Source organism: Hyposmocoma kahamanoa, unplaced genomic scaffold (genome assembly GCF_003589595.1).
Source record: "Hyposmocoma kahamanoa isolate Upper Pololo Valley unplaced genomic scaffold, ASM358959v1 93, whole genome shotgun sequence".
Lineage (NCBI taxonomy): Eukaryota > Metazoa > Arthropoda > Insecta > Lepidoptera > Cosmopterigidae > Hyposmocoma > Hyposmocoma kahamanoa.
The window spans coordinates 14,007,863-14,029,011 of NW_020654810.1; the positions used below are offsets into that span (position 1 = coordinate 14,007,863).

At 38.7% G+C, this 21,149-nt stretch overlaps 2 protein-coding genes across 7 annotated transcripts in view; both read left to right on the forward strand.

Moving 5' to 3' along the window:
• The window catches only part of LOC113237611 (trafficking kinesin-binding protein milt), a 31,613-nt gene extending 25,920 nt beyond the window's left edge, over positions 1-5,693 (forward strand). For 4 of the 6 annotated variants that reach the window (XM_026474207.1, XM_026474204.1, XM_026474206.1 and 1 more), the window contains 6 exons: positions 644-849; positions 1,717-1,902; positions 2,326-2,468; positions 2,710-2,868; positions 2,973-3,123; positions 3,196-5,692. In XM_026474207.1, coding sequence (XP_026329992.1) covers positions 644-849; positions 1,717-1,902; positions 2,326-2,468; positions 2,710-2,868; positions 2,973-3,123; positions 3,196-3,919 — 1,569 coding nt within the window. In that variant the 3' untranslated portion in view covers positions 3,920-5,692. Of the gene's footprint in view, positions 1-643; positions 850-1,716; positions 1,903-2,325; positions 2,469-2,709; positions 2,869-2,972 lie in introns of all 6 variants that reach the window. The other 2 variants (XM_026474205.1, XM_026474203.1) reach the window with 2 other exon arrangements.
• A 1,991-nt stretch (positions 5,694-7,684) lies between these two features.
• Positions 7,685-21,149, forward strand: part of LOC113237048 (intraflagellar transport protein 81 homolog) — a 16,218-nt gene continuing 2,753 nt past the window's right edge. The window contains exons 1-10 of the mRNA XM_026473293.1: positions 7,685-8,034; positions 9,866-10,071; positions 11,113-11,300; positions 12,131-12,252; positions 12,890-13,021; positions 13,154-13,285; positions 17,120-17,320; positions 18,254-18,373; positions 18,554-18,721; positions 20,148-20,534. Coding sequence (XP_026329078.1) covers positions 7,888-8,034; positions 9,866-10,071; positions 11,113-11,300; positions 12,131-12,252; positions 12,890-13,021; positions 13,154-13,285; positions 17,120-17,320; positions 18,254-18,373; positions 18,554-18,721; positions 20,148-20,534 — 1,803 coding nt within the window. The 5' untranslated portion in view covers positions 7,685-7,887. The remainder of the gene's footprint in view (positions 8,035-9,865; positions 10,072-11,112; positions 11,301-12,130; positions 12,253-12,889; positions 13,022-13,153; positions 13,286-17,119; positions 17,321-18,253; positions 18,374-18,553; positions 18,722-20,147; positions 20,535-21,149) is intronic.

Sequence of the window (21,149 nt, forward strand, 5' to 3'; positions counted from 1 at the left end):
AAGACTCGTGTCCACTTGCACTTCACTTAGTTACATCTTAAATTAATCGTTGCAATGCAAAAGACACTCTTAATACATTGTCTTAAGAGTATCTTAATGAATTGGTTTAAAACGTACTTAGGTGTAGTGCAAGTGGACATCAAAGTTAGAAATGAGAGCACTTGTGTGAGAGTGGAGTCCGTACCAGGTAAACTAGAACTTTATTATAGCTCAACAGGCATCTCAACCTTTCGGACAAATCTTAAAATTATACTAGAAATTAATGTCGAGTGTCAAATTGTTCACCGACCTCATTTAGGTCAATACGCACACAACAAAAACGCACACACTCATAAACCAGCACTAGGGAAACCCTGTATCGCGGATGCCATGGATACACACATAGACAACCATAAATTACGCCCTAAATCACGAGATTAATAGATGTACACCATACAAATATTCCTCCCGGCCCGGGAATCGACCCCGAGACCTCTGCGTGGCAGTCCAGCATGGTAACCGTTCGGCCACGGAGGCAGTTAATACGTATTAAACTGCTAGTAAATTTAAACTATCGTTCAAGAGATTACGTAATTACGCTATTATGATATATGATACGCTATTACGGTATTTCATAAGATTGTTTTCATAATAATTATCTCAGGATCGGTATGCGGAAATCGCTGCACACCTGGCTGAGGCACAGGAGCAACTTCGGCAACTGCGCAAGCGCGGCGAGCCGGTCCGTGGGCTCATGCCCAGCGTGGCAGCCGCCGCCGGCCTTTTGCCCGCCTCATTGCATCGAGAGATGCACTCTTCAGTCTACTCCGAGTTCAGTCTCGACTCGGGTATTGGCGACCCGCTTGCACAGTTAGTATATATTTACCACAGTGCACAACAAGATGGGACTCGCGCGAGAGCAACATAAAGCGCGAGGTCTCTATGCGACAATAGCAGTATGTCGCTCTCGCACTAGTCGCGCCCTGTTGTGCTGGTCCTACAGTTTGACCGATTTTTGTTGCCATTTGTATGTCTCTCCACATGTAATTAGAAAGTCGACCAATTTATTCAGTCGTGTAATCCATTGCATTCTGGCCGCCATTTTTTTACCCCAAAGTCATCTACAATTTTTCGCTATAGCAAAAATAGCTATGGATAGTGTGCGCGCTGTTCGCATAAAATCATTGTCAAAAAATAATTAACACACTTTTAAAATTCGGTACTGGTGGTAAGAGTTAGAACGGATTATAAAATAGTAGTTATTGATTTCCTTCCTTATAACTTTTTACTTATTCTTATGCAGGGTATCTGAAGGATACAAAAACTAGTGGACTGTATGATTGTAAAATTGATAAATATTTCCTAGTTTTCAAAGCTTCTTTTATTGCTAATTCACAGGACAAAAATTTAACACGTAAAACAAAAAAAAACAAAACATTAGCAAATCCCATGTCAACCAAAAAAATATAAAAAATAATTAAAAATGCAAGAGTTTGCAACAGTATCGAAAGGTTCTTTTAAAATAAGTTTTCCACTGCAGTATGTTTCTTGAGAATATGTTTAATATGTTTTTTTTTAAATGTTCTTTTCCTCTTGCACTAAAAATATTTGTAGTTGACTGTCCCGCTGTCTTAATGTAAACTGCCATGGTGCGCTGAATGTTTACTTCAACGATATAAGAAACGTTAAAGTATTATTGCAACTGTACACCATAATCATTCATTGTTTAATTTGCAGCTCAAGCATGGCGAAAGTGTTCGAAACTGTGCAGTGCGCGTCGCGTTGGTCGAACGGGTCGCTGGCGGGCTCGGATGTGGCTGACGCACCTCAGACCGTCTCAGCTATCCTTAAGCCAACCCTCAAATTCTCCAGTGACTCCTTCATCGATGAAATCTCCGATACCGATTCAGACGAACTTTACCCGTAAGTGCCAAATGCTTATACTTACTGATGTATGTGTGTATCCTTTAAGGAGAGTGTTAACTTTACCGGTGCGACTAATAAAATAAAGCTTGTCATTTTTAGATTGTCAAATAGTTTTTTTACTTCTTAAATGAAAAGTCCTTGGGAGCATCGTGCTGTATGACATTTCAATAAATATGCAACTGGACGACCACTTTAAGTTTTACAATATTTTGAATAGTTTTGAACTCTGTCCTGTGTGAATTTATACCTCATGACTATTGAAAATAGCATAAGATATATATTGATAAATTTAATGTCCTGTGGCGGTTTGCGCTGATCCTAAGGAGGACAATTTTGCAGCTCGCGTCACATACTTGAAGTCGTGTTTTATGAGTGATTAAGCATATTCTAGGCGAGTAAACCGTGTATTATGTTTTGTAGTGGCGGGACGGGCGTGGGTGTACCAGGAGCGCCGGGTGCAGCGGAGCTAGCCGCTGCGCTGCGGCGCCTCACGCCGCAGGAGATCAACGCGCGCCGTGCTTCTCTTTCCGCCTCACACGTAATCCGCAATAGGAGACACACGGGTTCGTCACTTTTACGATATAACGCATAGGTTCCCAAAGTATTTGGCTTACCACCTACTTATGATATAACGTGTTACCATGCTCTTTGACTTCGTCATTGTTTTCGTTGCTACAAATCTTTTTCTGTGGGATGAAATTTACATTTGATTGCAATTTGAACTTAGATAAAACTTATCATTGCGATGTAAATCGAAAGTTCTGTTCATGGCAGATATGTAATGGATTCGTGTGCTTATTGCAGTGGAGCGAGAGGTGAGTGAGGAGAGCGCAGTGTGGGGTGCAGGCGCTGGCGGTGGGATGGCCCGGTTCCGCATGCCGCACAAGCTGCAGATCGTCAAGCCGCTCGAAGGCTCGCTCACGTTGCATACTTGGTCGCAGCTCGCCAAGCCCACAATGTCCGGTAACTACTCTGCATTGATGATTCTCAATACTTTCGAATTATTCACGTGTCTTTTGTGCTACACAATTTTTAAGGCAATTTGCTAATAATAGTTATTTTTTTAGGTCTTCTGGAAGATCACGAAGGCGTTGGTGTGCGAGGAGCGAGGTCAGCGACCTGCCTAGGACTGCGATTGTACCGGTTGTCGGACGTAGAGGAGGACGATGACATGCCGCGCCTGCCACACTCGAGTCACGTTTACACTTTTACCAACAGGTACTTGACGTCCGTAGACTCTAATCGTGTCTTGAACCAAGAGACGTGTTTTTCTAAATGCAAATATTTTAGCACGGTATTGCACCCGAACGACGGCAGCCTGGCGGGAAGCAGCGTGAGCAGCGTGTGCAGTAGTGGCATGAGTAGCCTGTCGAGCAGCGTGCTGGGCAGCGCGTGGAGTTCGCGGATGACGTCGCGGCGGTCGTCGGCGACCGTGTCGCCCGTGCACTCGCGGCGTGAGTCTCTGTGCCTGCCGCCGTCGCGGCCGCATTTCTCACCTACGGCCACGCCGGCCAACAGTCCGCTGCTGGGCTCGCCGGAGCAGTCCCCGCCGCCGACGCCGAGACCCGGCGACGCACCGCCGTCGCTGCACACGCTCATCGCCAGCGGTACTTCCATCCTTCGGCGGCGCACGGCAGCATCGCCTGCGTCCGACGCGTCGCCCGCCCCTATTGCGCTTCAGACGCCCGGATCGCTTTACACTGGCCTCGTGCACCGTAGTCCCATGGAACAGCTGACCTGCCTGAAGCGGAACCTGCGCTCGCCGGCCGCGCCGCCGGTTGAGCGTAGCGACTCCGGCGACATGCCTTTCGGAGTGCCGGCGCACCCCGGCGAGGGCGCGTTGGACGCCGCCACCGCTCCGCTAGGGAGGCGGCCGCGCGCCCGCGCTCCCCGCCCCCGCGCCGACCTGGGCACGGTGGGTGCGCCGCCGCCCGTGCGCCCCGCACCGGCGCATCAATCGCCCCTGGGAACTCTGAGCACGCTACTGTTCGGTCGAAAGGGTGGTCTGCTCTGAGGGGATCAAATCGTTTTCCCTGATCTTTCTACGTTAACCCCTACGTCGTTGCGGTCATCGTCGTGTGTCCGCTATCCTGGTAGAGGTTTCGGCCCGAAATCTGGCATTTAGATCTATTTATTTTGCAATTTGTGATTTAACTTTACACTTTTATAAGTTTTTCTACGAAGTACCTCTTATAATTTTTCAGACGTATACTTGGCAAGTGACCGTCTGCGTAGATGTTTTATGCTTTGATTTCGTTTGTGATTATTGTAAGAAGTTCGATTTTATTATCTTGACGTGTATTTTTGTTGGCGATTGTTGTGATTTCATCAGAGTTATTTATGTGCATTTATCCGGTTGATCGAGGGGTATAAAACTTGCAGCTCTATTGAGTACCTTTTATCTCATGGAAACGAATTAGTCGATGTCCACGGTGTGGCATTTTGATTTTCTCTCTTTACGTTTACATTCCTTTTTTAAGAGCTCAATGATCATAACTAAGTGCAGAGAGAATTGTTGAGAGGACCAAGCGTGCACGTGCAAAAAGAAACTTGTTCCGATGCGATAGAAATGATACTGGTAAGCAACAAACGAATTATAGGTACGGTTTTTATTAAGTACTTAATGACTTATTAGTGATTTTTTTTACCCTGTGGGTTCAACCCGCGCCGTGCAGTCTGTAATAGTATTTAATAGGCTTTGTAATTAATTAATTTATTTGTAGTAGGTAAATAGTGAGACTTAACACTTAGTTTTCACAGCTGCATCTACAAAAATAATTTATAAATCATACTGCTTTCAAATTTGTAATTGCGGTATTATCGTGCGAATAAATAATTATTTAGGAAATGAAAATATTTTCCGGATTTAAATCGCGTATATTTGTCGTAAATCCGCGTAAATCCGGAAAATAGTTTCATTTCCTATGTGTAAAAATCGCGATAAGAACTCGATAAATAATTATTTGTTTAGTAAATAAATATTGTTATAGATCATTGTAAATAAATCGACTTCCATTAATTTAGAAGAGTACAAATCATTCTTTCGTCAGGGAAACTATTAGTAATGTAACTAACAATTAATACGAGTTAAATATTTTTGTTCAATTTTGTTAGACTTTGTCTCTTCTCTCGTACTGAGAATGTAAATATTGTACTGTAACGAAAAAGTTAAATCGATAATTTATTTGCTTGATTTTGGTGGATTTAGTTGAAATTGTTAATAATTTAGGGTCTCAATATAAATAATGGTGCATGCCATAGATTAAGTAGTTTTGAAATTAATTGGAAGGAAATGACGTTAGCCGATGCGAGAATGGTTGTTGCGTAGTTAATAAAAGAAGCGAAAGTCGCTGTCAAGAAACGTTGTATAAATAAATCCGCATTCTGCATCACAATATGTTATCATTTTGTTACAATCGAGATTGATCCAATGTTGTCTGTAATTCAATTAATAAGTTTACAGAAATCGGTGCTACATAGAATACAACCAGTAAAGTTTGTTGATTTATTTATTGACTTAGCATTGCGCTTAATAAATACATTGTCTAATTTTTGTGTTTATCGTTTCAAAATTAACACCTTAGAAAGTAATGGAAATGATATTTTTACATTGTGGGAACGGAGGTGAGTAGCTATTTTTGATTAACACAAAGGTCAGGCAGTGTGATTAACTCTATTGGTATTAAAGTTGGTACGATACCACGTGCTGGACTATAAAGTAATATTCACTTGTGTTTTTGTTATACGTAAGTATTGTGTTGTCCAAGATATGATAATTAACAGACTGAGGTGAAGGATGATTGGAAGTGCAGTGTTGGCTGGAATCAGGTGCACTTACTGCAGCGAGTTAGGCGCAAATTGAAAGGAAATATTGTTGAGATTTGACGATTACAACAAAATAATAATTATGATTGTATCATAAACAGAAAATATAATTTATTGAAAGTATGTTTGACTTTTGCTTTTCATGACCCCTTGAATAACGAAGGAAACGAATGACAATGATTCTATTCTATTCTTTGTTAAGTGTCTGGCTTCTCTTGAAGAATTTTGCCAATGTCAAGTCAGTCATGGGAGTTACACTTTTATTTTTTTTTATGTTTAATTAATTAACATTGCTCTTTAGTTTATTCCGGCTTCTGGAACAATACAAAACAAGACGATATACCATCACCATTACATATATGTTAATATAAGTAAATTAGTTTTATAAGTTTGTTAGTACTAATAAAATCAGATATTAATTCTACGAGGGGATTAGTAAAAACAGATAACAGAAACTTGAAATTGACGGGGCGTGGAGTATAAGGTGGAAGACTATCATAAATGGAACATGTTTTGGTAGGGCAGCTGAAGAATATGTGGTCTGGTGTGCCTTCATTCAGGCCACATTTACAAATTGAGCTATTCCGTATTCTAAGTTTTGACAGATGGACTGGGGTGCAGGTATGACCAATACGGAGTCGGCATATTGTAGACGTTACAGTTTTACCAAATTCTTTATAGATAAAAAACCAAGGCTTTTTGGGAATACATGTTTAGATGTCACCGAAATATTTGCCCTTAGTGAGTTTACTTTTGTTCCACTCAGCGCTCCATGACAATGATGACAACGACTTCGACAAAGACTATTCCGTCTTGTCTCTGACAATTGGTACGGTGGCCATCCTAGTGTATGATTTTTCTACGCAGCACCGGTTGGCTAGCCCAGCGCCCGGGTACAATCAATAACCTGGCGCCCTCTAGTAGGCACGCGATTAAAATGAATCCACTACACGTATATTTTCTCCAGTGATTTGAAATTCTGGTGCAATTACAAATGATGTTGAGAAGCAATAGCTCGCTCTGTGGAGGCATCGCGAGCGGCCCTCGGTGTCCCCAAGACCCTGCGTCCCTGTGCGCCTCACGCTGTGCACCATAGGTAAAGCCTGTTGGTAGTACATTTGTGTGTAACTATATCCATCAAAGAAATTATATCAATCTTCGATATCTTTCTTTTTGTCCATCCTCTAAGATATCGTCCGACGGAGCGACTAATTCTATCGCGTCTACAACCTAAGACGTTATTTACAACCACCTAATTAAGCTGTGGTTCTCAGAAAATGGTGCCGCCGGAGTTTTTTTTAATAATATCAAGTGACGGGACGAACAAGTCGTGCGCCTGATGCTGTAAGCTACACGCCATAACAGGTGTAGTGCCACTCAGAGCTTTAAATCGCAAAGATTTGAGGGGCACTGTCACTGCGCCCGTCACCTTGAGACGTAAGTTGACAAGTCTCATGTGCCTTTAATTTATGCTTATTCTATATAATAATAATAAGCTCATTCTAGTGTCGAAGTATGAAATTATGGTCACGAAGGAATAAAGGTGCTTTTCCACAGATGAGGCGAGACAAGGAAAAATTAAAATTTGTATGACAAATCTTCGGTGGAAACGGGTGAATTGACGAGGATGAGCGAGGCAAGAATTGAAGTACATCAACAAATGTAATGTTGAACCGTATTGCTGCATAGAGTATTTATACTCTGCAACGGAAACATGATTTCTCGCGGGAGCTCGCGCAGGATCGCGCGGGCACTTGCTATTAATATCAATCGCTAGATTGTGGAGTACGTACGATTTGAGATTAAAAAAAGTTTTATTTAATTTGATTCTTCTTCCGTTAACATATTACTTCAGCATAGTATTTATCACTAGATGAATTGAGCAGCATTCTTTTCTTCTCTATCCACAATGTCAGCTCGAGCTATTAATGGATATTTTTGGTGGAAATGGGCCGGCGAGATTTCAAATTTCTCCTCGTCTCGCTTTGCCGGTGGAAAACCACCTTAAGACACGCACGCTATGTTGGCGTATTGTTGCTATGGCAATAACAGTATTTGTCACAACAATAACGAGGAGAAATCGAAACCTTTTCAAAAAAGCATCTTAAAGTTGGAATTGTAGTAATTGTAGTCCTTGAACATATTTAATTCCTTAAAATGACAGAGCAAATAAAATTCATTGTGAAGGAAGTTAACTCAACTCTGGGTAGAAGTTATGATCTGATAAAATTCGATGCGTTGGATGAAAAGCAGCTTTTGCAGCTGCTGGTAGATTTGCTCGTCAGCTTCAATGCTGGAGAAAAGGTGAGGAAACATTTGCATCCTGAAAAATCTATGTTCCACCAACGATATCTATGTAGGTACTAGTAGTAAATTGTAGTCGTTTTGATTGTTTGAGTCGTTTTGTTGAAGTACATCCTATTAATTATTTAAGTTTTATTTTGTCCTCTTATTTTAGTTTTCTTTTTTTTTTATTTAAAACGTACAATTTTTGAAAAAACAAATATTATTTAAATCCGGAAAAAACTTTTACAGTTTATGCTTTACATTAAAAAGAAAGCAGAACTGACACTGACCTATCTCAGTCACTTCCATACTCTGCAAGACTATGGAACGTGTACTTAATACCCTCTCCTGTTGCACCTTGAAGACAACGACGTCCTCAGTGATCGCCCGTACGGACTCGGACGAGGGCGATCTACTGGGGATCTTCTTGTACGCCTCTCATCTATGGAGCGAGGCTATAGTAAGACATGGCGAAGTCCTTGCAGTGTCTTTAGAGATTTATAAAGCCTTTGACAGGGTCTGGCACACAAGCCTATTAAGCAAGCTTCCCTTTTATGGGCTGTATGGAATATTGCTGCCACTTACGGGATGGCTCTGCTAAATACCAACTGGCCACCTTGGATTCAATCGACTATCGTGCTAACCGGCTTATAGGTGACTCGAAATTAGTAGAGGCGAAGCTGCAGAGCCTTGAACACCGCCGTATAGTTGCCTGCTTATCGGTACTCTGCAGGATATATCACGGAGAGTGCAATGGAATTACATAATTTGATTCCAACTTCCCCTTTCCATCATCGGGGGACCACACGTGGGCTGGGATTCCACCCCTATGTTGTGGATATTCCCAGGATTCGCACGAAGCGTTTCGCTTCCACATTTATGTGGCGAGCGGCTGGAGAGTGGTAATTCCCTACCTGCGGACTTGTTCCCCGAACGCTATAACCTGGACCTTTTCAAGGCGAGAGTGTATATGTATTATTTAGGTGTGCATGCTACATCGTCGACTTCATCATCACTTTCCATCAGGTGAGATGGACGTCAAATGCGCACTTATTTTTTATAAAAAAAAGTCGGCTATGTAGATATTTACTTAAATTTTGCGTAAATAAACATGATTAACAATGAAAATGGTTGTCGTTAACGATAGTCACTTGAATAAACAATCTGTTAGTAACTTGATGTATCTACTTATACAGAAGTCAGTTTTTGCACGCCACACTTTATCCGTAGCTTTCCTTATCTAACTTAACGCTTTACTGAATTTCGCCGTCATAGTTTTCTTGCTATTTGTTCAGGTGGTCCGTAAAAATTTTTGTTATAAATTTGTACTTAACTCTAGGGGAGTTTGAAAGAATGAAACGGTAGATATGATCGACTGTACTTAAGTAAGCGGTTACCAGTACCAGCTCCGTTAGTTTTATATAGTTTAGTCTTCGATCAAATAGTTTATGATTTCATTATTAATCTAGCATAACTTCTCGATTTACTGTTGAGAGTCAAACATTGCGCTTATATCGTTGCAATATCCAAACGACTCACAGAATATAAGAGCGTCATTTATGTAACTAACCACTCTACCGCGAAGAATCAAATGTGGTGGTGCTTACGTTGTCATTTAAATCATCTATGCCGTGTCAAATCTGTAATACCGAAAACATCATTTTGAGAAAAGGCTGCTACAAGAATTTTTTATTTTTCAGGATAATAACTTATAAATCGTAGGTGAAAAAAGCAATAAAGTAGGGAAGTTACTTTAATTAAACTGGTGCCCAATTGTTGGACGTCTCCTTTGTTATGCGAGGTTTAGTGATGGCAAATTATTTTAAAAGAATTTAAACGATCTTTGCAGTTGGATATTCGTGAAGATGACACAGAAACAGTTTCAGTTCGCCTTTTGGAAATGCTAGCAAGTGTCAAGTATCGACCACCACAGGGAGTGGAACCATCTCGATTTCGTGCCCAACTTTTAGCTGGTGATTCGAGGACTATCCACCACGTCATGCATTGGCTTCTTCTTAACAAGAACCAAGTCCAAAATACTGCTTATTTGGCCAAGTGAGTATTAGTTTACTAAAGTAACTATAGCACATACGCGCCATTAAGTTGATACCTAATAGGATTGTGGTAATTTGGAAAGTACTGCCTACATAGTTATTTTTGGAAAGTACCCTCTAGGTGTAAAGACACATAGGCATAAGCAATGTATTAAGTGAGGGGTGTTTACAATTTAGAAGTATTTAAATGACTATATATGACTTGATGTGCCTATATAATGCGAGCAATAAGGACAGGTTTAGGTCTGCGAGTATCGTATTACAGCTGAGGATTACTCTACGCGTGGAGATTAATTGCCCTCATACGAGTTTCGCATGCCTGTAACAAATAGCAGGGAATCACGGGTTAGTTATATAAGACTCCTTATTTGTAGCGTGTGGGCAGGGGTAAATACCTAAGTCCGCACGCTACGCGGCTGGCACGTGTCAGGAACTTTTATGTTGTCTTTACCTCAGTGTACAGGCAACAGGGCATTCGTATTTATTACAAATACGGATTATATAAAAGAAAAATGTGGGCAAGAAGATAATTTTTGACATTGAATTCTTAGGTACTTGGATTCTACTATAGGTAATATAATACAGAAGTACGTATTGCTTCGATTATCTTATTACGTCCGTAAGTAGGTAGGTACGTACCCACCTAAATTAGAATGTAGGTAATGTGTAAATATATATAATATTTATTTACACATTGCACTTATATTACATTATATTGCATATAATATTTTAATATTTACTATATAGTTATATATAGTAAAAGCCTTTAGAAGACTTTACTCTTCTAAAGTTTACCATGCTTATTTGCTACGCAGAGGTCCTGGGTTCGATTCTCGGGCCGGGAGAAATATTTTTAATGCCTACATTTATTTCTCTCGTGAGTTTGGGTGTAATTTGTGGTTGTCATGGCACCCTCGACACAGGGTTTCCTTAGTGCAGGGATTCATATCGCGTGTGCGTTATGTATTTATTATTTATTAAAGTACTTAAGTCAATTCCGATTTATGTTTGTTGCGAAATAATTGTAGTATGTGTTTTGTAGATATTTGAAAATCCCCGATATTCCAAGTGATGTGGCCCGAAACAATAATATTCAAGATCTTCTTGATTTGTATCAGAATTTAATAGACGAGTTCAAAGAGGTGCATAAAAGAACGAGAATGCTCGAGAAGGAAAATGCTTCTGAAATTATTAATGACATAAAAGAAATGGCGGTTGAGCGAGATATTGGTTTGTATTGGCAATTGATATTTTAACCCATTTGTACAAAATATATAAGGTATCTATGTTTGTAGATAGATACAGTTCACGTAGGTACGTAAAGCAGAGGTATTGGGTACCTCTAATTGGTTACAGTCCCATTATTAGAACCCTCCCAATTGAAAATTATTTATTTATTCATGGAAAACCAACAGTTTCTACCATTTAATAAAAACAGGGAAAGAAACATAAAGCCAATTTACAGGTTTTCACCTATAGCTTCAGACAAATGAAACACGACCATTAAACAAACGAACAATAAACAGTATTTGTTAACAACATGCGTTTACTTAAATGTAACAACCCAACACTTGCGCCAACAGTCACAATTTATTCAATAAAATTTAATAGAATGTCAATGAGTTTTCGCTTTAGCGTATCAACATTACAATTATACATATCAACATCCAGGGCATGATTGCTCAGCACACTATATAAATAAAGCTCTTGCTAGCTCTAATTGACAACTGTTTAGTCTATAATTAGTCCTCGCTAAAGGAACTGAAATAGGGTGATAGTATCTGATAGAACGCGTAAGTACATTAAATGAAATATCACCCAATAGTTCAAGGCAGTCAGCATTACCGTTTATGATGTTAATAATATACGTTATATCAAAGATTTTTCGGCGAATATTTAGAGGTAATAGATTCAGATCCTTACAGAGATGTAGGCGTATTACGTAGACGTATTTGATGTAAATTGATCTCTTAATTCGTTTTTGGCTTATTAGTCAGTCTGTTGATGTATTTACGACATACCCTATCGCTATCAACGGTATCCATATTTTCACTTTTCAGTAATAAAGAGATTGGAAAATGTTCAAGTAAATCTAATGGGCGTTAGTGACAAAGAAGAGTTATTAACCGTTAGTAAAGCTTTGAGAGTTCAACAGGAAAAGACAAAAGAATTGGAAAATCAGGCGAGTAAAATTGAAAAAGTTTCAAATATCGCTTCGTTTACCCGCATTGAGAATTGCTTTTAATTACTGCACTATCTGCATTTTAGTGCCTAATTCAATTATAAAGTAAAATGCAGCGAAACGAAAGTAAGCAAAATACGCCTTGTACGACTTCGTACGGGTCGCGCTTAAAACGGCAGGGCCCTGAAGCTCGGGATTTACTAAATGACTTGGGTCGCCGCCTTGGAGACATGTCCTTTTTTTTTTTTTTTTTTGCGATCACCGTCCGGGTCGTGGTTAGTTCAGCAGGTGTCTATTGCCATCCAGAAAGCAAAGTTACCCGTATTATGGTCAAGTTATCGAGTTGTCGATATTCTCCTGTGTTTTTGTTACAGACCTTTGTACCGGTCTTTCAGCATTTTGCGCCGGTAGTGACATCTAGTGATAGATTTAGAACCTTCTCACCGCAGTCGGTGACTTTACAGGTGCCGGCTGCGGTGAGGAGAATAATCATAACAAACTAGTTGTTTTACAAAAAAATTTCAATTTTATTTTCGTGCCTATTGACGAAGCCTAGTGCTGATCTTTTTGTATATTATTTTTATTGAATAAAGAATATTTTTTTAGTTAGTTCATTATAAAGTTGTAAACTTTACAGTATGAAACGCAACAATCCCAACTTAAAATTGCATCGGATCAACTAAAGCGTTACTTAAATGTAATACACGGTCAGAGCGCGACGCCGAAATCGGTTAACGACGTGATCAAACATTTGCAAGAGGAAATACAGGTGCGTAAACTCCTCACTTCAATAGACCTAATTATAGTTAGGTAAGTTACATGTCCAGTTATACTAATATAATGAAAAAGAGTTTTATTTGAAATTTTGAACAAAAAATTCAAAAAGTGTTTATTTATTCAGTTGAACAGCTATCTCGTAAACGAGAAACTGCCTCAAGAGAGCGCACATCTACAAAAAGAACTGAACATCATGCAGTCCATTGCTACCGAGCAACATCCGACTCGTGCTGATCTGGTTACCGTACAAGACAAGGTAAAGTGGAATAGTTCACGATAATAGCTGGCGCTACGTCGGTATAAATCCTAGAGAAACGAATTACAACAAGAAGTAGTTTTTGGTTTGTTTCTCAAGTAGGTCTTTATGTTTCATCAGAATTGACCGACCGAATCTATTTACATTAATTTGCGATCGCCAGATATTCAAAATAGTGTCTGCATTAGGAAGTTTATCGAAACACCCTAATCTATTTTACGGAAAAATAACAACAGACGCCAGACAAACAAAAAAAGGCACACATGTATGCTGAGCTCTCTCTTCAGTCTTAACTCTCTTCCCAGTTATAATAATGTTCAAAAATTGGCCCTAATAGGGCTTTTTCAATTGTTTTCGTTTAGAAATGATAATTTTTTGTAAAATACAAGTAGGGTAAACGAGTTAGGTTCGATTAGTTTGTCCAATGATACATAAATGATTGTAGAGTTAAGTTAAAGGTCGAATGTCTCTTTGCTTGATTGTTATTAAAAGGGAACGTCCACTTTACACTGATTACTTTGTTATTCCGTTAATTTTTAAGCCTCTTGTTGTAATCTCAGTCAATACAAATTATAAATTCGATTGATACTCCTCCATGATTAAGTCCTATTCCGCCCTCTAGTACGTAACAGCATTAAAATAGAAATAATTAAAATTATTTATATTCATTTATTTTTTATTTAGTTGTGAAATCTAACTTACTTTCTTTTGACTTCTTCCAAGAAATGCCTAGTGATACGCGAAGTACGACACCGAGCATTATTAACAGGAAGTTAGCTGATAAATCCCACGTACAGAACAACAGGTTCTAGGAGAATATCCGTAGCGGTTTGAGCGGAACAGCACTGCTCAAATCGCTCATATGGGCGCCATTTCACCCAACCTTTTCTGTTACTACCATGCTGACACGTTCTATACTCATCAGTGAAAAATGCAGCCTGTTGTATGCATTGTTTGATGTTCCAGTAACGGTGCTCTCGAGCACATGTCGATAACTTAGCATCATTTCATGGCCTATGGCTGGCTGTTTTGAAGTAAGATTTGCTTCTTTCAGACATCTTCTAACTATCCACTCGCTGACAGCTGCTCCTCAATAAGTGAGTTCTTGCTGCACATTGACTCCAGTCAGCACCAGTCTCCTCTTCTGTACACCAAATAGGCTTAAGCGCAGTTGAATAGAGATAGCTCACTTACTAAATCTCTGTTGCAAAAACCCACAACTTGAGCGGTTGCTTACGGCGTAGTACCCATGGTTTTGTCAAAATAATAATCGCGATTCACGGAGATGTGTTCAGGTCAACTTCTAAAAAGTGACTGAGAATAAGCAAAGTGTAAGAGGTAGTTGTGTGCGTAACTCCTGCTGGGTGTACCTACTGCTAGTATGTATATTTTCTTATATTTTCCCTTTATTTGCTTGATTCGACAACCACTGAATCGACTTTGATGCCAATGGTACTTACTTAAAGCTGAAGCTTTTAAAAAATGTGACTTTACAATATAAAAACTGCGGCGAATACACGCTTACGGGTTGAGTTGATTTGTGATTTGTGTTTGATGAAAATAAATGGACATTGTCTTTACATAAATGATGTGAGATTTTGCTGATTATTTTGGGCTGAATTATATAAATTGAATAGATCGAGTTCTTAGGTTTTCGCGATTGTTACATAATTATAAGAAATGAAAATATTTTTCGGATCAAAATCGATTATATTTGTTTTGTCAAAAAAACCAATGTGTCGGGCGCTTTATAGGTCCCATGGTCACAGTCATCGTGGCCATGGCCCGAAACGTTGGTTTCATTTCCTTGAGTAAATAATATTTAGGGGCAATATTTAATCAAATCAACTCAAATCATTTATTTCTTGTGATACACAGGTTATAAAGTTGTTACAAGAATGAATTTTGAATCACTGTGATCCGCCTTATGGCATACAAAGTTTTCTTAGTTTTAGTAATTCTCATGCAATAATTTGTAATAATATTATAATCATGCAGTCCAATTAATGCAACCTAATACTAATGAAACATAATAACAATAGTAAAATAATCAATAACAAATTTAATAATATGAAATGTAAATTTTATAAGAAATCTTCAATATTATGGAATGTCCTATCATTTAGGAAATTAAATAATAATTTCTTAAATTCTGCACAATCGTTGCAATTCCTAATTTCAAGTGGAAGTTTGTTATATACTTTCGTAGCCATTACTATTACACTCTTTTGAAGTGAGCAATTTTACATGATCTACTTTTCAGTTGAAGAGAACGGCGGGCTCGTGTGACGAATTCAAATAAATGAAGATGACGATTTACGATTTAATAGTGATTCTGACTTTTAATTACGATAAAGAATAAAAATTCAACAAAGCTCATTATTTCATAAACTTGGGTTACCAGTTACCACATTACCTAGATTGATGTTTTGATTAATAAAGATTTTATGCGCTATAGTACTAGATAGTTTTCCTATTACCATTATTTTGATTAAAAACACTAATATCAAAGGATTTTACTTAGTAATGAACGTAACCGTGCCCGCATTATGTAGTTCAGTTACAATAATTATTTCATAAATAACGCATAAAAAAAGTACAATTGACTGTAATTGTGCCTTTAGTTCTATTGTAAGCTAAGTATTAAAAGACATATTTGAAGGTGCTTTTCCACCGGTGAGGTTAGACGAGAGTTAAAAGTATGACAAAATTTCGATTCTCTCCTAGCGCGTCTTGGTGGAAATGGTCTGGATTGACGAGTATGGGCCAGGCGAGAATTAAAATTTCATGTAACATTGAATCAATACGATTTAATGTTACATGAACGCCTGTCTACATAGAGAATTATACTCTGTAACGGAAACACGATATCTCGCGCGAGCTCGGGAGTGCCCGCACGAGCTTGCGATAGCTATTAATACCAATCGTGAGATTTTGGGGTACGTGTGATTTGAGGTTTAAAAAAAGATGGCTTAATCTGATTCTTCTTCCGTTAACATATTTAATAATCATAATTTATGGAACATGTTACTTCAGCCGCGTGTTTATCTCTAGACGAACTGAACTGCACTGAATCTTCATTATCCAGAACAAGCAGAGCTCGCAGAGCTTTCGCGAGATATAAAGATAATTTTTGGTGGAAATGGAGATTTCAATTCTCGCCTCTCTCCGTCTCGTCTCGCCTCGCCGGTGGAAAAACATCTTTATTATATTTTTTTACACAAAGTGCGGAACGAACAGGTCGTACGCCTAGTGATGAGTATCCATAACTGTTGCAGTGCCACTTACAGTTTTAAATCGCAAACCTTTTGAGGGTCACTGCCACTGCGCTCGTTACCCTGCCACATAAAGTTGACAAGTGTCATGTGCCTGTACTTTCACCAGCACCCATACCCTTCAAAACCGGAAAGCAGTATTGTTCTTCAACAATACTGATTTCCGTTCAGCTCAGTGTTGTTTCTTTTAAAAACGACTAATTAATTATAGAATGAAAATTTATCTATAAAATGTATTTATAACATAAATAAACTACTTAATATCAAAAATATATTTTATCTGTACTTTTTATAATGTTTATTATAATTTTCTAGGTTTTCACCTAGTAAATATTCAATTTCTTATTTTTTTCCTTTTGAATTTGCTGTTTCTTTCTTTGTTCCGAGGGTAGCGCTTAATTTAAATGTGAAATCAGAAGCAACTACATTGTTGGTGAAGTTCATTATTGCCGACTGTAAAGTTACACTTTAGTCTACGTATCAGTACTTTTCTTTATATTCAAACACTGCATTTATAAAGCTCTAATTTCTTAAAGTCTTTGTATTATACATTCTTTAGATTGCAGCAGTAAACAGTGAGCTGGAGCACATAGTGCAGCGTAAGCTGGCCGCTGCAGGTCCGCAAGAGGACAAGCTGGCTCCATTTAGGCAGCAGGCGGCAGTGATTCGTAGGAACAAGGAGGCAAGTGCCACGCGGGTTCATGAGCTTGCCGCCACGCTTAAGGACCACGAAGCTACTTTAGCTGATTTACAGTCACAGGTAAGGAATTTGGATTAAGGAATCCTTTTTCATATCCACGTAATTTTTTTCTTTATTCTTTAGTTTATAGCGTTAGTCCTTCTCCTCGCGTCGTAATCCTCATTGCTGAGGGTTGCGACTCCCCCAAAATCTAAAAAATAAACTGGTTCTTTGGCATAGAGGAGCGCATCATGGAGACTCGGACCGAGAACCGTACAGGCTTGGTCGGTCCATCTTGGGGGACAGCGACCCCTCGGATGTGTACCGTAGGTCCGTCCAATAACCATTAACTGTTCCAGGTCGAGCCCCTCTTTCCTGACAATGTGACCAAAGCGTAGCGTTAGTAACAATCAATAACTCAGAAACAACATCCATCGTACAACTTATTTAGGTTTACTTTATAACAGAGAAAATATTTTCGAACAGGCATTGCCACGAAAATGACTAGGTTAAAGCTGCTAGCTTATCTACAATTCAAAGTATGTGGAAGGAAAACGAAACTACTGTCGCAAATTGATAAAACGGTAGCCGAATAGGCGAGTGGGGGTTAATTGAAATCTATAGTCTGTCGCGAGAAGTTATCCTGCTGTCTCGTTTCGAAGGCGATCCGATAAGACATTTTTCTCTTTTCATATAATCGGTCATTATGTCCAAAAGCTCAAGATTCGGCTCAGATAATTCGTTATTTCCTGTGAGATTGATGTCTTTTACTGTTTCGAGGGGTACGCAAATATATAAACTTTGGTTATTAAGAAATACTTTAAAACAGGCACATAAATTGTTTCTTCAAGTTTTATTAATTGCATTTATTTAAGAGGGGAATTTATAGGTAGGTACGTATGCTTATAGGCAGGTAAAGTAATCAAGTTACGTATTATTAATGAGTAAAATAAACTCAGGGGTTTGTTAAAGAATTACCCGAAAAATGTAAAGTGTTCTCGCTTTGTATACTAGGTTAAACTGCTCCTGGGCGACACAGTGCTGCGGGGTGAAGAATTGAAGAAATACGTCAGTACCCTGCGCACAAAGAGCACCGTCTACAAAAGGCAGAGAGCCAATCTCTCAACGTTCAAGGTAGGCAATTGAATTGATTATTTTCACAATCTGCACAAACAAAACATGAGTGTCCGTGCTACCATTTTACTCAAACATCTAGTACATTGTATGAATTCACAATGTTGTTAGATTCCGAAAGTTTTCACTTGACACGGTTGATGTACAACAAATAAACTTTTGTGCTTATTTTTGTAACAGGTGGAAGCTGGAATTTTAGCGAGGACTCTTCACATAATAAGTACGAACGACCCTACAATAGAAATGGCGTTGGTAAATCATAAAAAATTGAAAATTGACGACGATGACTTGGAAAAGGAAAATAAGGCCTCAGATTTGGCAAAAAAATCTCTACATGATTTATCACAAGTGCGTTTTTAGTTTATTATGACATTTTTTTATTTTTTTTATTTTTTTTATTAGAGAAATTCACCAAGACTTGGCTGTATGGTTTTAAACCTTTGCCTTTTTCTTTACGGAAAGAATAACAAAAAAACAACACTGAGAAACTGACATTTACACTTTGAAAATAATAGTTTAGTTTTAGATATGTTTGGACCATGTTAGGACGAACTCAATATAAATAGAATCAGTCAAAAAGAAACTTACAGATTAATGATTATTATTCTGCCAATGATCTTATACACACATTTATAATATTTAGTAAGTGTCTAGAGATCAAGCATGTTTTTGCTAATTATTTACTAATCAGGCTTTTTTTACCGAATTTTATTAACACCAATGGATTTTTTTGGTCAATTTCATTTTTAAATTCAAATTATAAAATAGACAAAAAATCCGTAGGTGTTAAAAAAACTTGTTAAAAAAACACACCTTCAGTAATTAGCAAAAATGTGCTTGATCCATAAACTTTTTAGATGAGTTAGCATTGTAATTGTGCTAAAAATACTCTATTTACAAATGGCAAATAAATACTAAATAATAGAAGTACTTAGGGACAAAATAGTCTCTATGATTATACGATTTAAAAAATCAACACCTACAAATTATTAAAAACCAGGATGTGCAGGTTTCATAATGATGTTTTCCTTCACCGAAAAGATTGTGGTAAACAAAACTCGCATATAAATTACGAAAATTCAGAGATGGCGAGGCGAGGCGAACCCGAATTCGCATCCACCGCCTCTACTTGAGAGGCGGCAGGTCAAACTATTAGCGCCCAGTTAAACGACGCGAAAGTTTTCGCGAAGCCGCCCAGTTACCATGCTTTCACGTACGTTAATGTCGAATCTGAAGTCTGTTTACTAAGCAACAACATTTAAATTTCTCTGATTAATACAACCGCGCGGTCGCCGCTTGATCGTCGCTTGATCGTCGCTTGGTCGCCGCGCGGTCGCCGCGTACAAAAAAAGACAAGCCTCACCCGCGCGTTCGAGATACTCATTTAAGTTAAAACGTAAAAGCTAAATAAATAAAGTGAACTTTGCCATGACAGTTAGATGCACGCGGCGGCGTGAGCGCGATGAAATTTGTGACGAATAATGAATGGTCTATCCACACATATCCGGGCCGTGCCCGGGATGTGGACGGGCCGTGCTCCGTCAGGGACCCAAAAAAATATCGTTGCGTATATTTTGTTATATATAACTCGTTCACACATGCGGATGTCCGGGCCGGCGCCGGGACGGGCCCGCAGTACATACAAACCCCGCCCCGGCCACGTCCCGGCTACAAAGCACGCCCCGGCCACGTCCCGGGCACGGCCGTGATGTGTGTGTCCTTAAATGCGCCCTACAATGTTTTGAAGTTAAATAACAGCAAATTGTTTTCGCAGTTGGTAGCGCAAACTGCGCAAAAGTTGTCGCAAGTACGTCAGGAAATACAACCCCTAGCGGATAAAATTAAACCGATTAGAGAGGATTTTCAAACCGTTCAACAACAGTACGAACAAAAGAAGCGAGTTTACGAATCGACTTTCATCAACATAACATCTCAAATGGAACCCTTGAAAAATCAAGTAAAAGATTTGACCGAGCAGCTGAATAGTAAGGAGGATGAATGGAAAAACTTGAGACAAAAAATCACAAAGGCGGAAAGTTTGCAGGAAGTTGTAATGTTTGAAATGAAAAACTCAATGCAGTCGCCACGCAAGCCCTCGAAGATGGAGGCTTTGAAGAAAAAAGTTAGTGAGATCGAGCAAGTCGTCAAAAATCTAGAGGAGGTGAGAGTTTTGTACGTTCTCGTAGGTATTTCTCGATTTCAAGAAATTCGCCAGTATGCTTGTAATTGCTAAATAATATGTATTGAAATTCAGTATTCATTAATGACTATCTCACAGTTTTTTCGGTAACGCGAAGGTTGCCTGGAAGAGATTGCTATATAGCAATAAGGTCGCCTGTTGTACCTGTCTTTTTAATTTTTGTATTATTTTGTATTTGTCCCAGTGGCCAATAAAGAATATTTGCATTGTATTTGTATTATAGTGTATTTGTATTAGCGAACATGCAAGTACGTAACTGCCTCCGGGCTGGACTGTTACCATCCCGCAAGAAATATTTGTATGGCCTACACTTATTTCTCTGGTGAGTTTGGGTGTAATTTGTGTGTGTCCATGGCACCCGCAATATGGATTTCTGTTGGTTTCCCTAGGGAGGAGCTATGACTGTGTGCGTTATTATTATTACATAATAACATTTACTAACTTTATAAGACTTAGAAATAGAAACAACCAAATTAATGAACAAAAATAAAACAATAAATTAATAAAAGTATTAAATTGTTTTAAATAATAAAATATCTTAATAAAGTAATTCAATAAAATAATGAAATTATAATG